The sequence below is a fragment of the Microcaecilia unicolor genome, chromosome 2 (assembly GCF_901765095.1).
Source record: "Microcaecilia unicolor chromosome 2, aMicUni1.1, whole genome shotgun sequence".
In the NCBI taxonomy this organism is placed as follows: Eukaryota; Metazoa; Chordata; class Amphibia; order Gymnophiona; family Siphonopidae; genus Microcaecilia; species Microcaecilia unicolor.
Window position 1 is genome coordinate 212,303,492 of NC_044032.1, and position 19,635 is coordinate 212,323,126.

The window sequence follows — 19,635 nt, forward strand, 5'->3', positions numbered from 1 at the left end:
ACTGAGATTCCCTAAATGTCCTGTTTCAATAGTATCCTTCAAGGATACTCCACACCGAACCATGCGCTCCTGGGTGACTGTCGGCTTCCCCCCCCCCCCCCCCCCCCCAAATTCTAGTTTAAAGCTAGTCTATCTCCTTTTTTTAAAGTTAATGCCAGCAGCCTGGTTCCATACCGGTTAAGGTGGAGCCCATTCTTTCGGAACAGTCTCCCCCTTTCCCAGAATACCGCCCAGTTCCTAACAAATCTAAATCCCTCATCCCTGCACCATTGTCTCATCCACGCAGTGAGACGTCGGATCTCTGCCTGCCATTTGGGTCCTGCCATGGATTGGGGAGCATCTCTGAAAATGCGACCCTGGAGGATCTGGACTTCAGCTTTCTACCTAAGAGCCTAAATTTGGCTTCCAGAACCTCCCTCCCACTTTTTCCTATGTCATTGGTACTCACATGTATGTACCAAGACAGCTGGCTCCTCTCCAGCACTATCTAAGGTCCTGTCTAGGCGACGTGTGAGGTCCACCACCTTCACACCAGGCAGGCAAGTCACCAGGCGATTCTCACATCCACCAAGCTATCTATAGGCCTAACAATCGAATCACCAACTACAACAGCTGTCCTAATCCTTCCTTCCTGAGCAGAACTTGGAGATATATCCTCAGTGCGAGAGGATAGTACATCCCCTGGTGGGCAGGTCCTGGCTACAGGAATACTTCCTACTTCACCACAGTGATGCGCTCCTTCTAGGAGACCTCCCTTCTCCAAGGCAGCACAGGGGCTGCTAGACTGGAGGTGGAACTTCTCTACAACGTCCCTGTAGGTCTCTTCTATGTACCTCTTTGTCTCCCTCAGCTCCACCAAGTCTGCTACTGTAGCCTCAAGAGCACGAGCTAGGAGCTCTTTGCATCGGACACACACATATAACTGCTCACCAACTGGGAAATAATCATACATGTGACACTCAGTGCAAAAGACTGGATTGCACCCCTCTCGCTGCTGGACTGCTGACTCCATCTTAGTATTTTCGAGTTTTTCAATAATTTAAAACTTGCTAAAGTATTAAGGATATTAGCCTCATATAAAAATGTCTTTAGTTTATATGGTATATTGTGTGATTTATTTAGTGTTTTCTTCTTAGAAGGTAATGAAATGTATTTAAAACTCTGTCCTTGCATGGTCCTGCTCACTTACAAAGTATTACTGCCATCAGTAGGTGGGGGGGGGGGGCAGACTCAGGAGTAAGGTCAGGAAGTATTTTTTCACAGAGAGGGTGGTGGATATGTGGAATGCCCTCCCGCGGGTAATGTAATTCAAACGTGCGTGGGATAAACACAAAGGAATCTGGTTTAGAAGGAATGGATCCACGGAATCTTTTTCGGAGATTAGGTGGCGGCACCGGTAATTGGGAAGCAAAACTGGTGCTGGGCAGATTTCTACAGTCTACGCCCTGATCATGACTGAATAGATATGGATGGGCTGGAGTGTAAATTTTAAGGGGCTTCAATGTTAGCTTCAGATCTTAGTACAAGAACAGTGCTGGGCAGACTTCTACGGTCTGTGCCCTGAGAATGGCAAGGACAAATCAAACTCGGGTATACATATAAAGTATCACATATCATGTAAAATGAGTTTATCTTGTTGGGCAGACTTTATGGCCATACAGATCTTTATCTGCCGTCATTTACTATGTTACTATGTTTTGTCGCACTTGACCAGTACATGAATGTCCATTTCTCCATGTATTTCAGAACAGGCTCTTATTTAATCAGATTCTGTTTTTGAATACTAGCAGAACTTCAGACATCCCAACTTGGACATCTAATTTCCAATCTGAACATTAATTTTAAAATGCCACTCCCCATTCTTGGACTTAATGCTTCCTCTTTAGTCAACTATCCTTTGATTTTACGTAACCCTTGCAAATAGAGGAGGAAGTTGCATATTACACATTGAGGCATATTTTCAAAGCACTTAGCCTCCCAAAGTTCCATAGAAACCTATGGAACTTAGCCTCCCAAAGTGCTTTGAAAATATGCCTCATTGTAACATAGTAACATAGTAGATGACGGCAGAAAAAGACCTGCACGGTCCATCCAGTCTGCCCAACAAGACAACTCATGTGTGCTACTTTTGTGTATACCCTACTTTGATTTGTACCTGTGCTCTTCAGGGCACAGACCGTATAAGTCTGCCCAGCACTAGCCTCGCCTCCCAACCACCGGCTCTGGCATAGACCGTATAAGTCTGCCCAGCACTATCCCCGCCTCCCACCACCGGCTCTGGCACAGACCGTATAAGTCTGCCCAGCGCTATCCCTGCCTCCCAACCTCCAGTCCCGCCTCCCACCACTGGCTCTGGCACAGACTGTATAAGTCTGCCCCGCACTATCCCCGCCTCCCAACCTCCAGCCCCGCCTCCCACTACCGGCTCTGCTATCCAATCTCGGTTAAGCTCCTGAGGATCCTTTCCTTCTGAACAGGATTCCTTTATGTTTATCCCACGCATGTTTGAATTCCGTTACCGTTTTCCTCTCCACCACCTTCCGCGGGAGGGCATTCCAAGCATCCACCACTCTCTCCGTGAAGAAATACTTCCTGACATTTTTCTTGAGTCTGCCCCCCTTCAATCTCATTTCATGTCCTCTCGTTCTACCGCCTTCGTATCTCCGGAAAAGGTTCGTTTGCGGATTAATACCTTTCAAATATTTGAACGTCTGTATCATATCACCCCTGTTTCTCCTTTCCTCCAGGGTATACATGTTCAGGTCAGCAAGTCTCTCCTCATACGTCTTGTTACGCAAATCCCATACCATTCTCGTAGCTTTTCTTTGCACCGCTTCGATTCTTTTTACATCCTTAGCAAGATACGGCCTCCAAAACTGAACACAATACTCTAGATGGGGCCTCACCAAAGACTTATACAGAGGCATCAACACCCCCTTTCTTCTGCTGGTCACACCTCTCTCTATACAGCCCAACAACCTTCTAGATACAGCCACCGCCTTGTCACACTGTTTCGTCACCTTCAAATCCTCAGATACTATCACCCCAAGGTCCCTCTCCCTGTCTGAACCTATCAGACTCTCGCCACCTAACACATACGTCTCCCGTGGATTTCTATTCCCTAAGTGCATCACTTTGCATTTCTTCGCATTGAATTTTAATTGCCAGACCTTAGACCATTGTTCTAGCTTCTTCAAATCCTTTTTCATGTTTTCCACTCCCTCCGGGGTGTCCACTCTGTTACAGATCTTAGTATCATCCGCAAATAGGCAAACTTTACCTTCTAACCCTTCGGCAAGGTCACTCACAAATATATTGAACAGAATCGGCCCCAGCACCGATCCTTGAGGCACTCCACTACTCACCTTTCCCTCCTCCGAGCTAACTCCACCACCACCCTCTGGCATCTGTCCGTCAACCAGTTCCTAATCCAGTTCACCACTTTAGGTCCTACCTTCAGCCCATCCAGTTTATTTAAAAGCCTCCTGTGGGGAACCATGTCAAAAGCTTTGCTGAAATCTAAGTAGATTACGTCTATAGCTCATCCTTGATTCAATTCTCCTGTCACCCAATCAAAAAACTCAATGAGATTCGTTTGGCACGATTTCCCTTTGGTAAAACCATGTTGTCTCGGATCTTGCAACTTATTGGTTTCCAGGAAATTCACTATCCTTTCCTTCAGCATCGCTTCCATTACTTTTCCAATAACCGAAGTGAGGCTTACCGGCCTGTAGTTTCCAGCTACTTCCCTATCACCACTTTTGTGAAGAGGGACCACCTCCGCCGTTCTCCAATCCCTCGGAACATCTCCCGTCTCCAAGGATTTATTAAACAAATCTTTAAGAGGACCCGCCAGGACCTCTCTGAGCTCCCTTAATATCCTGGGGTGGATCCCGTCCGGTCCCATGGCTTTGTCCACCTTTAGCTTTACAAGTTGTTCATACACACTCTCTTCTGTAAATGATGCTGTATCCACTCCACTGTCATTTGTACTTTTTCCAGTCCATCGCAGTCCTGCTCCAGGATTTTCTTCTGTGAAAACAGAACAAAAGTATCTATTTAGCAAATTTGCTTTTCCTTCATCACTATCTACATAGCGGTTCGCAGTATCTTTTAGTCTCACAATTCCCTTTTTAGTCATTCTCCTTTCACTAATATAACTGAAGAAACTTTTGTCACCCCTCCTTACATTTCTAGCCATTTGTTCTTCCGCTTGCGCTTTTGCCAGATGTATCTCTCTCTTGGCTTCTTTCAGTTTCCTCCGGTATTCCTTCCCGTGTTCCTGTTCTTGAGTTTTTGTGTATTTCTGGAACGCCAACTCTTTAGCCTTTATTTTCTCAGCCACTTGCTTGGAGAACCATATCGGTTTCCTTTTTCTCTTGCTTTTATTTACTTTCCTTACATAAAGGTTTGTAGCCCTATTTATAGCTTCTTTCAGCCTGGACCACTGTCCTTCCACTTCTTGTACTTCCTCCCAGCCCATCAGCTCCTTCCTCAGGTATTCCCCCATTTTAGTAAAGTCAGCACGCTTGAAATCCAGGACTTTGAGTTTTGAGTGGCTGCCCTCCACTACAGCAGTCATATCAAACCAAACCGTTTGATGGTCACTGCCGCCCAGGTGGGCACCCACTCGGACATTTGACACGCTATCCCCATTTGTGAGCACCAGATCCAGCGTCGCTCCCTCCCTCGTGGGTTCCGTCACCATTTGTCTGAGCAAAACACTTTGGAAAGCATCCACGATCTGTCTACTTCTCTCCGATTTCGCCGACGGAACCTTCCAATCTACATCTGGCAGATTGAAATCTCCCAGCAACAGCACCTCCCTCTTCTTTCCTAACTTTTGAATATCCGCGATCAGATCCCTATCTAGTTCTTCCAGTTGTGTCGGGGGTCTGTAGACAACACCCACATGGACTGAGGTTCTATCATCTCTTTTTAAGGTGATCCATATCGCTTCTTCTTTTCCCCAGGTCCCTGTCATTTCAGTCGCCGTGATATCATTTCTCACATACAGAGCTACTCCTCCACCTTTACGACCCTCTCTATCCTTCCTAAATAGATTATAGCCTGGTATGTTTGCATCCCATTCATGGGAACCATTTAGCCACGTCTCCGTGATTGCAACAATGTCTGAGTCTGCCTCCACCATCAGGGCTTGAAGGTCATGAACTTTATTGCTTAGACTGTGAGCATTTGCGGTCATTGCATTCCATCTACATTTCCTGGTATGTGTTTTAGTGATTTGGGGGTGTCTTAACCCTTTGGGTACCTTCCTATCTTTTTGTTCCACCTTCTTTCCTTTTTCTTCTGCATTGGTTTGTAGAACAGCTGTTATGTCTCTGGCTATAATGGTAGTGTTTTAATTGTGTTAAATATGTTTCTCCGAGGACAAGCAGGCTGCTTGTTCTCACTGATGGGTGACGTCCGCGGCAGCCCCTCCAATCGGAATCTTCACTAGCAAAAGCCTTTGCTAGCCCTCGCGCGCCGATGCGCACCGCGCATGCGCGGCCGTCTTCCCGCCCGAAACCGGCTTGAGCCGGCCAGTCTTCTTTTCTCCGCGCTCGGTACGGTTGTGTTTTACCGTTCGTGCCCCGGAAAGTCGACCTCGCGCGTCGTTTTCGACATTTTTCTGTGAGAAATCCAGAAATCATTCGGATTAGCCACTTTCGGTTTTTCCTTCCTCTACTTCGAGTTTTTTCGCCCCGTTAAGTTTTCTTTCGTCGTCGGGGTAGGCCTTACTTAGGCCCCGGTCGAAATTTCCCTTTTTTCTGTGCCAAATTTCGTCTTTCGATTTCGCCGGCGTGATTTTTCCGCCCATGACATCGAAGCCTTCCAGCGGCTTCAAGAAGTGCACCAAGTGCGCCCGGGTAATCTCGCTCACTGACAGGCACGCGTCGTGTCTTCAGTGTCTGGGGGCTGGGCACCGCCCTCAGGCCTGTAGTCTGTGTTCCCTTTTGCAAAGGCGGACTCAGGTAGCGAGGTTAGCACAGTGGAACATTTTGTTCTCGGGCTCTTCGTCGGCATCGGCACCGGGGGTATCGAGTGCATCGACGTCTTCAGCGTCCAGACCTTCAACCTCGGCGGCGAGTGCATCGAGGCATCGGCCCTCTGCATCGGCGCCGAGACATCGGATAGCTGCATCGACGTCGGTGGTACCGGGACCTCGTCTGCTGATGTCGTCGGACGGTGGTGCTTCGTCTGGAGTGCAGGTGAGGGCTGTCCATTCCCCTGCTGGTGGCGGTGAGCCTTCGGGTGGGTCTCCCCCTACCCTGAGGGCTCCTGCGGTACAGCCCCCCCGAGACCGACCCTCTTCGGTCTCGGCCCCGAGGAAGCGACGGCTGGATTCTACGTCCTCCTCGTCGGTACCGGGAAGCTCCGGTGACATGCTTCGTCCCAAGAAGTCGAAGAAGCATCGTCACCGGTCCCCTTCCCATGTCGGTACCGAGAGCTCTGGGTCGCCGAAGGAGTTGGCACCCAGCAGGCATCGACGCTGAGAGGACCGCTCACCCTCTGTTCAGGAGGTGTCGATGCGCTCCACTCTGGACAGCCCGGAACAGCCTCCACGCCCGGAACAGGTTCTGACGTCGACGCCTGCATCGACCTCCATGCCTTTCTCTGCAGCCGCTCTGAACGAGAGCCTCCGGGCCGTCCTCCCAGAGATTCTGGGAGAGCTGTTGCGCCCTACCCCTCCGGTACCGGTGGTGCTTGCGCCACCGGTACCGTCGAGCGTGGCGCCGGCTGGCCCATCGCCCGAGGTGAGGTCTCCGGCGTCGGTGCCGCGTGCGGTGCCGGCTGCCGTCGCCTCCCAGGAAGGCTCCCCGACTACGTCGGCGGAGGGAGCTTCGCCGATGCGGGCGAGGGAGTCTACCTCTCGACGCCCCCATCATGGACTTGGCTCCACGGAGTCGAGTCGGGCACGGTTGCAGACACAGGTCCGTGAACTTGTGTCTGACACCGAGGGTGAGGCCTCGTGGGAAGAGGAAGAAGACCCCAGATATTTCTCTGACGAGGAGTCTGAGGGTCTTCCTTCCGATCCCACTCCCTCTCCTGAAAGACAGCTTTCTCCTCCTGAGAGTCTGTCTTTCGCTTCCTTTGTCCGGGAGATGTCTACGGCCATCCCCTTCCCAGTGGTTGTGGAGGACAAGCCCAGGGCTGAAATGTTTGAGCTCCTGGACTATCCTTCTCCACCTAAGGAAGCGTCCACTGTTCCCTTGCACCATGTCCTAAAAAAGACATTGCTTGCGAACTGGACCAAACCTTTAACTAATCCCCACATCCCCAAGAAGATCGAGTCCCAGTACCGGATCCATGGGGACCCAGATCTGATGCGCACTCAGTTGCCTCATGATTCTGGAGTTGTGGATCTGGCCCTAAAGAAGGCTAAGAGTTCTAGGGAGCATGCTTCGGCGCCCCCGGGCAAGGACTCTAGAACCTTAGACTCCTTTGGGAGGAAGGCCTACCATTCTTCTATGCTCGTGGCCAAAATTCAGTCTTACCAGCTCTACACGAGCATACACATGCGGAACAATGTGCGGCAGTTGGCGGGCTTGGTTGATGCGCTCCCCCCTGAGCAAGCCAAGCCGTTTCAGGAGGTGGTCAGGCAGCTGAAGGCGTGCAGAAAATTCCTGGCCAGAGGGGTGTATGACACCTTTGATGTTGCGTCCAGGGCCGCTGCTCAAGGTGTGGTGATGCGCAGGCTCTCATGGCTGCGTGCCTCCGACCTGGAGAATAGAATCCAGCAGCGGATTGCGGACTCGCCTTGCCGTGCGGATAACATTTTTGGAGAGAAAGTCGAACAGGTGGTAGAGCAGCTCCACCAGCGGGACACTGCATTCGACAAGTTCTCCCGCCGGCAGCCTTCAGCCTCTACCTCTACAGGTAGAAGATTTTTTGGGGGCAGGAAGACTGTTCCCTACTCTTCTGGCAAGCGTAGGTACAATCCTCCTTCTCGACAGCCTGCGGCCCAGGCTAAGCCCCAGCGCGCTCGCTCTCGTCAGCAGCGTGCGACTCAGCAAGGCCCCTCGGCTCCCCAGCAAAAGCAAGGGGCGAGCTTTTGACTGGCTCCAGCAGAGCATAGCCGACATCCAAGTGTCAGTGCCGGGCGACCTGCCAGTCGGAGGGAGGTTGAAAGCTTTTCACCAAAGGTGGCCTCTCATAACCTCCGATCAGTGGGTTCTCCAAATAGTCCGGCAAGGATACACCCTCAATTTGACCTCGAAACCTCCAAATTGTCCACCGGGAGCTCAGTCTTACAGCTTCCAGCACAAGCGGGTACTTGCAGAGGAACTCTCCGCCCTTCTCAGCGCCAATGCGGTCGAGCCCGTGCCATCCGGGCAAGAAGGGCTGGGATTCTATTCCAGGTACTTCCTTGTGGAAAAGAAAACAGGGGGGGATGCGTCCCATCCTAGACCTAAGGGCCCTGAACAAATATCTGGTCAAAGAAAAGTTCAGGATGCTTTCCCTGGGCACCCTACTTCCCATGATTCAGGAAAACGATTGGCTATGCTCTCTGGACTTGAAGGATGCCTACACACACATCCCGATACTGCCAGCTCACAGACAGTATCTGCGATTTCAGCTGGGCACACGTCACTTCCAGTACTGTGTGCTACCCTTTGGGCTCGCCTCTGCGCCCAGGGTGTTCACAAAGTGCTTGGCTGTAGTAGCAGCAGCACTTCGCAGGCTGGGGGTGCACGTGTTCCCATATCTCGACGATTGGCTGGTGAAGAACACGTCCGAGGCAGGAACCCTGCAGTCCATGCAGATGACTATTCGCCTCCTGGAGCTACTGGGGTTTGTGTATGTAGCATTCGCTTTATATTTGCTTTGAGTATTTTGCATTTGTTTTTGTACTTTGTATTTAATGTACATGCCTTGAGTTAGGCAATTATTATAGCTTTGGTGTAGGCTGTCATCAATTCTGCATGTGCTTAGTCTCTGCTTTAGGCATTCTTTGGAGTAAAAGCTTAGTTCTTCCCCTCAGTTTGCAAGGTGTTTTTCTGTTCCATGTATAAAAAAAAGGGGGGGGATAGAATACAATATTTATTTCCTTTGAAAGCATAATTGTCCCAGTTATGTTTTAACCATTGTAATTGAAAACATCCCCCAGTTAGTCCCATGAATGTGTCAAATTGTTTCTGCTTGTTATCAGGATGTATGTAATGATTACCTATAATTGTTTTCTGGTAAGACCAAAGCAGCTAGTCAACAGTTTTGAGGAATTTTTTTACTCACCAACTATTCTGTACAATCAACAGCCTTTCCTGATTTGTCAGCCTTGGTGAAATGGCTCATTGAGAAGTGTTTATTCTGACAGAAGTGTTTCCATTCTCTCCATCCCCCGTCCCCTTTTAACCATTCATCTTTGACTCACCACTCCATACCTTTTCGCTAGATAGCACCTCAGGGAATCCTCTTCAATCAGAGGGCTGTTTTGTTGATTGACAGAGGCTGCCAAGGTACCATTAGCTACCTTATTTCTCTCACCAAGCCTCGGTGCACCTGTTGCATGGTATGCACAGCCCCAACCAATGCTGACCATTTGGGGATCTAAACCTAAATCATCTATACCTATATCCTGAGCCATAAGACCTGCTCTAGTTGTGGCACTTTTAAGCTAAATATGTTTGCATGAGAAGTGATGTACAATATGCAAATTTCAAAAGTCTTCGATTGATGTTTTGTTTTATTTCTAATTAGTGAAAGATAAAGCAGACATACTTCTGCAAGTTGATGAACTTCTGACTATCAAGAACGAGCTTACCCTGCAGGTATGGAAAGTTGTGAAATATTTAACTAAAATGACTAAACGGGGAAACATTCCCTAACATACAAGCAGTACATGTCACACTGTAACAAATAACTACTTCTTTACACACCATGTATTTTAAACAAATAGAGAAAAATATTTTTTTTTCACTCAATGCATAGTTCAGCTCCAGAACTTATCGGAAGATGTGGTAAAAGCAAAAGTGTGGGGGTGGGTTTAAAAAGGTTTGGACAGATTCCTGGAGGTAAAGTCCATAAATCGCTATGGTAGACCTGAGGGGAGAGACTGCTTATCCCTGGGTGGGGGGGGGGGGGGGGGGGGGGGGAGTTGTATGTAGCATGGAATCTTGCTACTTTTCAGAATTCTGCCAGGTGCCTGGATTGGCCACTTGGAAATTGACCATTGTCTGGTTGTCTGGCCCATTATGACAACTGGGTCTTAGATTAGCAACCCTCATAACATGGATAACCTGGGTAAGGACCTAATGAAGCTTGAAGAATGGTCCGAAATTTGGCAGTTAAGATTTAAAGCTAAAAAAGGCAGGGTTATTTATTTGGGATGAAAAAACCTGAGGGAACGGTACAGTTCGGTGGTGAAGAACTTTTGTGCATGAAAGAGGTGTGGGACTTTGGTGTGATCGTATTTGATGATGTTAAGGTGGCAAAACAGGTAGAAAAGGTGATGGCATAGGCGCCGACTCCGTGGGTGCTGTGGGTGCTCGAGCACCCCAAATATTTTAACCATCTGGAAGTTCCCAGCCAGCCTGACCTGCCCGCCTTCGGCCGTAACAGTCCTCCGTCCTCACCTCGCCTTCCTTCTGCCCAGAATTTAAAACTCATCTTTCTTACCTCGGGTCCCGGCAGCAGCAGTGAAAGGCGAGCAAGCTCGGCGCTTCAGCCTTCCCTTCTCTCTCAGCTCTGGTCCGCGGGAGGGGGGCCTGGAACTTGGAGGAGGGGGGGAGAGGGGGGGAATGCACCACCTGTAAAAAAAAAAATGTCAGCACCCCCAATCATTTTGTAAAGTTGGCTCCTATGGGTGATGGTGAAAGCTAGAAGGATGCTTGGGTGCATAAGGAGAGGAATGGCCAATACGATGCTCCTTTATAAAACTCTAGTGAGACCTCATTAAGAATATTGTACAATTCTGGAAACTGCACCGTTAAAAAGATATACAGGATGGAGTCGGTCCAGAGAACAGGTACTAAAATGGTCAGTGGTCTTCGTCATAAAGCTTGTAGAGACAGACTTAAAGATCTCATTATGTATACTTTGGAAGAAAGGCAGAAAAGAGACAATTAAATACATGTGTAGCATAAATGCACAGGAGGCAAATCTCTTTCAATTGAAAGGAAGCTCTGGAATGAGGGTTCATAAGATGAAGGTGAAAGGGGATAGACTCAGAAGTAATCTGAGGAAATACTTCTTCATGGAAAGGGTGGTGAATTCATGGAATGACCTCCCGGTGGAGGTGGTGGATACAAAAAGTGTGTTTGAATTCGAATGCTGGGACAAGTACATAGGATCTCTAAGGGAAAAGAAAGGATAGTAAATGGCATGGATGGACAGACTGGGTGGGCCCATATGGTCTTTATCTGCCTTCATTTTTCTCTATTTCTATAGGATACTCTGCTTCAGGTTACAGGTTGTAGAAGCTTTTGAGTAGGCTCACCATGCATGTGCAGGGAGAAGGGAGTAGGACAAGTAGGCTCTATCCAAACACAAGGGAGATGTATGGGTTTCCAAATCTTTATTGAGGAACAATCAAACGACTCGACACAGCTGCCGTGTTTGATTTTTCCTCAATAAAGATTTGGAAACCCATACATCTCCCTTGTTTTTGGATAGAGCCTACTCCCTTCTCCTTGACATGACTACTTTTCGTAGGAAATCAGTGCACCTCCACTGTATGTGGTTTCTGCCCCCTTACCATGCATGTGCCCCATTTCTCACCTGCTGCTGTCGCATGGGACTGCTTCAGTCTTCATCTTTCCACAGAACTAGTTGCACATGTGGCACAAGAGTTTGTATCAGATATTATTTTTCAAATTTGTTAAAAATGTTTGTATGTTTTCATGTGTCCTGTCATTGTCTTTACAGTGATTTTCCCAGTTAGGCTTTTAGTTAAGTTTATCGATCATTTTTAAGCTTCCTTTCATTTTTTATATTACGCTCGATACAGGCTTCAGGCTTCTGGTTGTAATGGTGTTGTCATCATTAATTAATTTGATTTTGCTTCAACTAATTTTAAGGACAATGTATTTACAAAAGTAAACCCCCAGCGGATTTAAGAAGTTCACCCGATGCAACAGGACCATATCCATAACAGATCATAACTGATGCCTGGGGCCTAACCATGTGATCCCTTTAATTGTAATCTATTTTCACAGATGTCCTAGAGAAGGATTTGTGGCTGTGAGAAGCAGTGTTGAACAACTTTTGGCACAGATCAGTGTGGTCTGTCAACTTCAGCATCAGAAACTTCAGTCATGGACCTGCAATGGAGTGTGCCACCCAAGGCTGTAGAGGCCGTGTCCTGGAAGTGTCGCTAACATGAGGACTCCCATGGCATTGAAGAGATGCAGCAACCTCCAAGGACCCAAAATCCCATTTTCAATACTCAAGTGACTCAGGAGGACATGGCTGCCACTACTGCACTTTCCATGCTTTTATTGAAGGCAGCCTGTGAGGAGCAGATGGAAATCTTCTTTGCTCATTGTGATGCTGCAGCTTTGACACAGTGTTCAGAGAGAGGAATATCCAGCCAATCCTTGAGACCCATGTACTGCCTGCTGGGGAAGCATCAATGCTCAAACGGTCTTGGGGTTGACGTTGACATCACCAATGTCTATCTCTAGTACATAAAGGGAGGAAGCTTCACGTGCCTATCGGAAACCCCCAGTGTCTTCACATCCAAGGTCACAGCCTTACTCTGTCATCAGTAGGTCAAGACATGCAGAGACCTGGTGTTTTATTCTAGGATATTTTTCTGGGTCTGATTCTGAATGCTTCTGGGATTCTGACTATGAGTCAGAGGTTTTCTCTGAAGAGGGTTCACCTGGGTTGCTGTTGGCTTCCTCCCAACTTCATGAGAGAAGAAAATCTGCACCAGAGGAGCTCTCATTCATTGATTTTTGTGAGGAAAATTTTATTCTGAGTTAGAGACAAAGACGGTGACAGTGCAGTTTATCAGAATTGTTCAAATAAATAAAGGCGCCTAGGGCACAAACACTGGATATCCTCCAATTTCTGGACCTCCACCCCCAAGGATGTTGTAACGATGCCCATTCACAGAGTACTTAATGTCCAGATGAGAATGTGGTAGGCCTCCCTCTCTCTACATCCTATAAACAGAAGGCTCCCAGATTTGAGAAGCAACAGCACTGTGATCTAATCTGTTCTCAAAAGGCAAAACGTTTAACACTTGTTTTTGGTGCCCTTGGGAAGAGAAGCTCAGATATTGGAGGTTTTTTAGGGTGTTGGGTTTTTTTTGTTTTTTTTAGTAAGCCTTTTCAGAACACTATGCACACACCCACATATCTTCTTACTAGCCTTCATGGGTATATACCTGCAGGATATTGTGCACAGTGTGGTGGAATTTGCTGGCAGTGTCCCTCGAAAGAACACTGATGATCTCAGCTCACTACTGAGCAAAAGGAAGGCGTGTAGAAAATATATAAACCGGGCAATCTATGATATTTTCGATATGAGAGCTTTTGCAGTAGGCATTTGTATCCTGAGATTCACCAGGCTTTGGACTTCAAAACTAATGTACTGTAGTGTAGGAAAAGCTGGCTGACGTGCCATGCTTATAAGTACATATGCATTGCCATACTGGGAAAGACTGAAAGATGAGTGAAGAAATACTTTCTCCTATTTTGTTTTAAATTTATACTTAGCAGCTTCATTGCGTGCCCCCTAGTCCTAGTATTTTTGGAAAGAGTAAACAATTTGCATCTACTTATTCCACTCTACTCAGTATTTTACAGACTTTTAGCATATCTCTCCTCAGCCATCTCTTCTCCAAACTGAAGGACCTAGCTGCTTTAGCCTTTCCTCATAGGGAAGTCGTCCCATCCCCTTTATCATTTTTGTCGCCCTTCTCTGTACCTTTTCTAATTCCGCTATACCTTTTTTGAGATGTAGTGACCAGAATTGCACTTAGTATTCGAGGTGCAATCGCACCATGGAGCAATACAAAAGCTTTATAACATTCTCATTTTTGTTTTCCATTCCTTTCCTAATAATTCCTATGGAAAGACTCTCTTCAGAAAATGTGAAATATTGCTTTCTTTGAATCTTTTATAAGAGGGAATAGAGATTTCTTCTGGGCGAACTACATGTCCCATTAGGCATAGGGTTCATTAGCTCAGGGAACAGAGGAGTTGAGGAAGCCTAGGGGGAGGGGCTGAGCAGTCAACACTACTTCCAGCTAATGGTGATTAGCCTTAATGCAAACTGCTAGGGAAAAGGTTAAAACCCAGTAGCTGGTTTGACATAGGGAGAACCAGAATGTCTCAAGGAGGAAGCTGATAGAAGGGGGCAAGATCTCCCAGGGTCGAGAACCCTAAAAGAAAACCCTAGAAGGGTGAGACGAGTAGGCTGAGAAATGGAAAATAATAATAATTAAAGACTGTTAATAGTTACCAGTAGCTGTCAACGTATGCCACTGGGTAAAAGTAAAATGCGGCAGCACTAATGTACAGCCTGCTGTAGGTACTCCTAATCTGATAGATCTACATAAAAATAAGGTTGGTTCTGGTGGACATAATGAAAAGGAGTACAGTACATCTTATTTTTTATAAACATACTTATTTTGATGATCATATAGTTAAAATATAATAAACTGTGAGCATGGCATTTCTTTAAAAGTTTTTCTTGCCTTTATTTTATTTTAGGTAACTGCACTGCATGTTGCATTAGAACAAGAAAAATCAAAAGTGAAGATTTTACAAGCAGAGATAGCAAAATACCAGGTAAATTTAAACGTAAGCTATTTTGTAAGTGGAGAAAGGTATTCACATTTTTTCTAAACTATTCCTTAATTTTAAGGTAGATGTCTAACTCCGTGCAAATGATGTTGTACTTAATTTCTATTTTCAATCATTTCTGTATTTTGAATATTTCTATATTCTGAAGAAAGGCAGTTTGAGTCATATATATAGAGCAGTTCTCACCAATTTTTCTGCATCTGCGATCTCAATTCACACAGCTGCAGAAAGTGTATTTAGGGTCATGACCCAGAATTTGGGAGTCTGACACAGAGACAAGTGACCACACTCTACTCAAACAGATGGAATCTTCAGAAATTTCTAGAAAGACCACAAAACATTTGCCACCAAAATGCAGGAGTTCCCATACTATTGCAACCCCCCTCCCCCACAAGCTCCACTTAGTTTTTGTCCACCAAGATTGTTGGATGTCTTTTATTTTGCATATCCAAAGACTTTTGTTCCTTTTATCAGCCCAAGAGGGTGGAGGGCGGGGGGGTCATCATCATGATTGTAACTGTAAGCCTCATATTTGAAAATTTTTTTTTTTAATTTCTTCAGACCTTTTTTGTGAGGAGGAAAAATTCTTTCATTTTTGTCTCATCGGTTTTCCTCACTGTAATAAGCTGTGCATTTTGAACAGTGCACTGAGTTACAGTGTTCTAGTGCATGTGCTGAAAGTCAGTGAACTAATGTAATATGGATTGTATTTTTAAGTTCTTCCGGAATAAATTATTGGAACTTGTGCTTCTCAAATCCTTGGGTAAAGTATTCCAAAATTGAACTGCCTGATAAGGATATAAATAAAGAAAATAAGGATCTCTGGTCCTAGAAAATGTAACATTAGAAGGAAATGAAAAAAAAGAAGAAACCCCAATACATGTACTCAGGGCTGGAACCATCAAAGAGCTTAAACATAATACAGGCCAGTTTAAAAAATATACGAGCCTGTAAAGGCAACCAGTTCAGACTTATCAAAGAAGGAATGGCTGCGCCAAATGAAAGATCAATTTTGCAGCAGTATTCTGAAGAATCTCAAGTTTTGAAAGTAATTTAACTGTGAGAGAAGGATATGGGTTGTTGCAATAATCTAGATGGAGACACAACAAAGGCTTGAACCAAAACTGAAGTGTTTCTCTCTAAACAAATAAAAAAATGGCTCAAAATTGACGAAGGTTAACAAAAATACAGTTTTTTTCCACCTGCAGTGATAAACCATCTGGCAACAATAATTTCTTTGGAACAGAGTGAGTAGAATAGTTTTAACCATAAGAGTTTTGTTTTATCTCTGTTTAGCTTAAAACTGTGTATTGAACTGTAATGTTCAGTCATTGAGATAGATGTTAAAACTTTAGCAGAGGTAACTTATTGGTCATTACTAACAGATATTAAAAACAACATATCATCGGCATATGAATAAAACTTCACATCCAGAGAGGAAAAACCCAAGTGAAAAAAAGATGCTTCCTTGTCATCAAGCAGATGAAGCCATTACGTATGGGTTGTGTCCATCAACCAGCAGGGGGAGATAGAGAGCACTCAACTTTTCTCAGTGCCTCATGGCCAGCTAGCTCCACTGCCTCTTCAGTATTCTCTATCTCCCCAAGCAGGGTGGCTGCAGCTTCTTCGAGCTCCATCAAAATCTGCCTGGGGGTGGCTCCTGGCTTGCCAGTTGTTAGCCAGGGTGTTAGAGGCTATAGCAGCTTCACTTTGAAGGCACATAGGTCAGCCCTTTCCCTGCCTTACCCATGCCCCCTTGGATGTGGACATATTAGCTTGCTTTTCCCTGTCCTTTCCCACTCAGTGGATGCAGGCACATTGGTTCGCCTTTCCCTGCCTTTCCCACTTATCTGAGCCTCCGGAGTGTTTTTATTTACCTCTTTTGCCTCTGCTTTCCTCACAGCGTTAAAAAAAATAATAATAATAAATAATTAAAGTCGTGTCGCGCTTTAGCGCAGCGATCTTGGAATCGAGGTTTTTTTTCTTGAGATTCTTCTGCAGGACCGGAGCTGTGATACTCGGTCCAGTGAGGTAAGAGTGTTTTCTGACTCCTCCGGGGTGGGCCCGCGATCGGGACATTTTTGGCGCGAACCGCCATTTTTGAATTTTACCGCCGTTTTCAGCGATGGCTGCGGAGACTGTAAAGCGCTGTTCTAAATGTGGCAAGCTCAAATCAGCAGCGGGGCTCTGTAATTCGTGATGTACAGACGGTAGAGCGTGGCAAGCGGCGATCTTTCGCGCTCTGAGCTGGCAGCAGACGCCATTTTGGATTTTCCACATGGCACGGCCTCCGTTGCGATGGAAAGCCCTGAATCTGGGGAGGGGGGTCCTCTGAGTGAGGCTAATAATAGAGCTGATAGCCCTGGGCAGGATCCGGGCAGTCAGAGAGCGGTTTTCTCCCCTGATTTTGTTTTAATGCTGCATAGGGCATACATGCTTAAAAGAGCTCTTCCACAGGGATCTTTGGACCCTCTGCCTGCCCCCCCGGTGGATCCTGGCCTTTTGGAGTTGGCTTTGCCTGTTTCTTATCCTCCTGATAAACGCAGAAGGGCTAATTCCCCTTCTGAGTGTGGCGCACCCCCCTTTTCCCCCCTGTGGTCGGGCTATGAGGATTCTGAGGGGTCTGGCAGAACTTCTTGGGCTGAGGAGCCAGAGTCGGGTGCAGAATTGCCACAGAAGCTTGATGATCCGTCTGCGGTGAGGATTTTCCACCGCGAGGAGCTGCCAGCGCTTATTTCAGATGCCTTACAAGCCCTCTCGATTGAAGATCCTGGGAGTGGCACAGCCTCCTCTGTTAATCCAAGGATGGCTAGTACCAGAAAGCCTGCTCGAGCCTTTCCTTTGCATGACTCCATCCAAGAGCTTATTTCGGCTCAATGGGCTGACCCCAAGGGATCTTTGAAGGTTGCCAGGGCTATGGGGCAATTATACCCTCTGAGTGAGGAACATTTGGCTCGCTTTGCAATGCCTAAAGTGGATGCCCTGGTCACGGCTGTGACAAAGAGAACTACCCTCCCTGTTGAAGGAGGTGTTGCCCTGAAGGATATTCAAGACCGCAGGCTTGATTCAGCTCTGAAGCGGTCCTTTGATTTGGCAGGTCTCACTGTTCGGGCGTCTGCATGCAGTTGTTATGCTGCTAGAGCCTGCCTGGCTTGGTTACAGCAGGCAGTGGAACAGCCCGGTGATGGAGCGGAGACCTTATCTGAAGTGGCTCCGCGGATGGAGTTGGCCTTGTCCTTTTTGGCTGACGCCCTTTATGATATGGTCAGAGCTTCGGCTAAGCAAATGGCTGTAGCAATGGCGGCTCGCCGCACTCTTTGGCTACGACATTGGGCGGCAGACATGGCCTCTAAGCAAAGGTAGGTGAAGTTGCCCTTTCAAGGCCTTCTCCTGTTTGGTGAGGAGCTGGAAAACATTGTTAAAGGCCTGGGGGATTCCAAACCTCAGCGCTTGCCCGAAGATAGGCCGAAGCCTTCCTCTAAGGGTCAGGCCCGCTCCTCTTACAGACCTCGCTTCCGTGAAGCTAGAAGGTACCGCCCGGGGCGTGCTGCTGGGTTCACTTCACATGCCCGCTTTCAGCAGAGAAACTCCTTTCGCTCGGACAAGCGTTCCGCAGCTGCTGGTTCAAGGCCTGGAGTTCAGGGGCGACCCTCTCAATGATGGTGCGCCGGCCCTGTCCTCGTTTCCTGTCATCGGAGGAAGACTTTCCCTCTTTTTCGAGGAGTGGGCCAAAATCTCCGCAGATCAGTGGGTCTTGGACCTGATCAGAGACGGATACCGAATAGAATTCGATGCTCCGGTGAGAGACGTGTTTGTGGAGTCCCGATGCGGTTCTGCCGCCAAACGGGCGGCGGTAGAGGAGACTCTGCACAGTCTGTGCCAGATAGGGGCTGTGACCCCAGTGCCTCCCGCTGAACAAGGTCTAGGCCGCTACTCCATTTACTTTGTGGTGCCACGAAAAGGCGGGTCTTTTCGCCCGATCCTGGACTTAAAAGAGCTAAACAAGTCCTTAAGAGTGCGGCATTTTCACATGGAAACCCTGCGCTCCGTCATTGCGGCGGTACAGCCAGGAGAGTTTCTCACGTCTCTGGACCTGAAAGAAGCTTACTTGCACATTCCAAATTGGCCCCCGCACCAGAAGTTTCTGCGGTTTGCGGTGTTGGGAAAACATTTCCAGTTTCGGGCCTTGCCTTTTGGCCTCGCCACAGCTCCCTGAACCTTCTCCAAGGTAATGGTGGTAGTAGCTGCCTTTCTCAAGCGAGAGGGTATCCGGGTTCACCCGTACCTAGACGACTGGCTCATCAGAGCAGACTCAGAAAAAGAGAGTCATCTAGCTACAGCCAGAGTGGTTTCAGTCCTTCAATCTCTGGGCTGGGTCGTTAATATGGCCAAAAGTTACCTGACCCCCTCGCAATCTCTAGAATATTTGGGGGCCAGGTTCGACACAGCCTCGGGCTTTGTGTTTCTTCCCGAACAAAGGCGGTGCAAGCTTCAGAATCAGGTCCGTCTGCTCCTGAGGATGCCCCGCCCGCGAGCTTGGGACATTGTCCAGCTGTTGGGATCGATGACGGCCACCTTGGAAGTGGTGCCATGGGCGAGAGCGCACCTGAGACCTCTACAGTATTCTCTACTTAAACGATGGTCTCCAGTATCTCAGGATTATCAGTGCAGACTTTCTTGGCTCCCTGTGGAGTGGTGGCTCTCGGACAGCATGTTGCGGCGGGGAATGCCGCTGGCGCTCCCCGATTGGTGTCTAGTGGTGACAGATGCCAGCCTGAAGGGCTGGAGCGCACATTGCCAGGGGAAGCATGCCCAGGGTCTGTGGACGCCCGACAAGTCGGAGTGGTCTATCAACCGCCTGGAGTTGAAAGTGGTG

The 19,635-nt window shown here is 47.5% G+C and overlaps 1 protein-coding gene across 1 annotated transcript in view; it reads left to right on the forward strand.

Annotated features, from left to right (window-relative positions):
• Window positions 1-19,635, forward strand: part of GKAP1 (G kinase anchoring protein 1) — a 282,106-nt gene that overhangs the window by 232,931 nt on the left and 29,540 nt on the right. Inside the window, exons 10-11 of the mRNA XM_030193693.1 lie at window positions 9,703-9,773; window positions 14,667-14,744. Of these exons, the coding sequence (XP_030049553.1) occupies window positions 9,703-9,773; window positions 14,667-14,744 (149 nt within the window). The remainder of the gene's footprint in view (window positions 1-9,702; window positions 9,774-14,666; window positions 14,745-19,635) is intronic.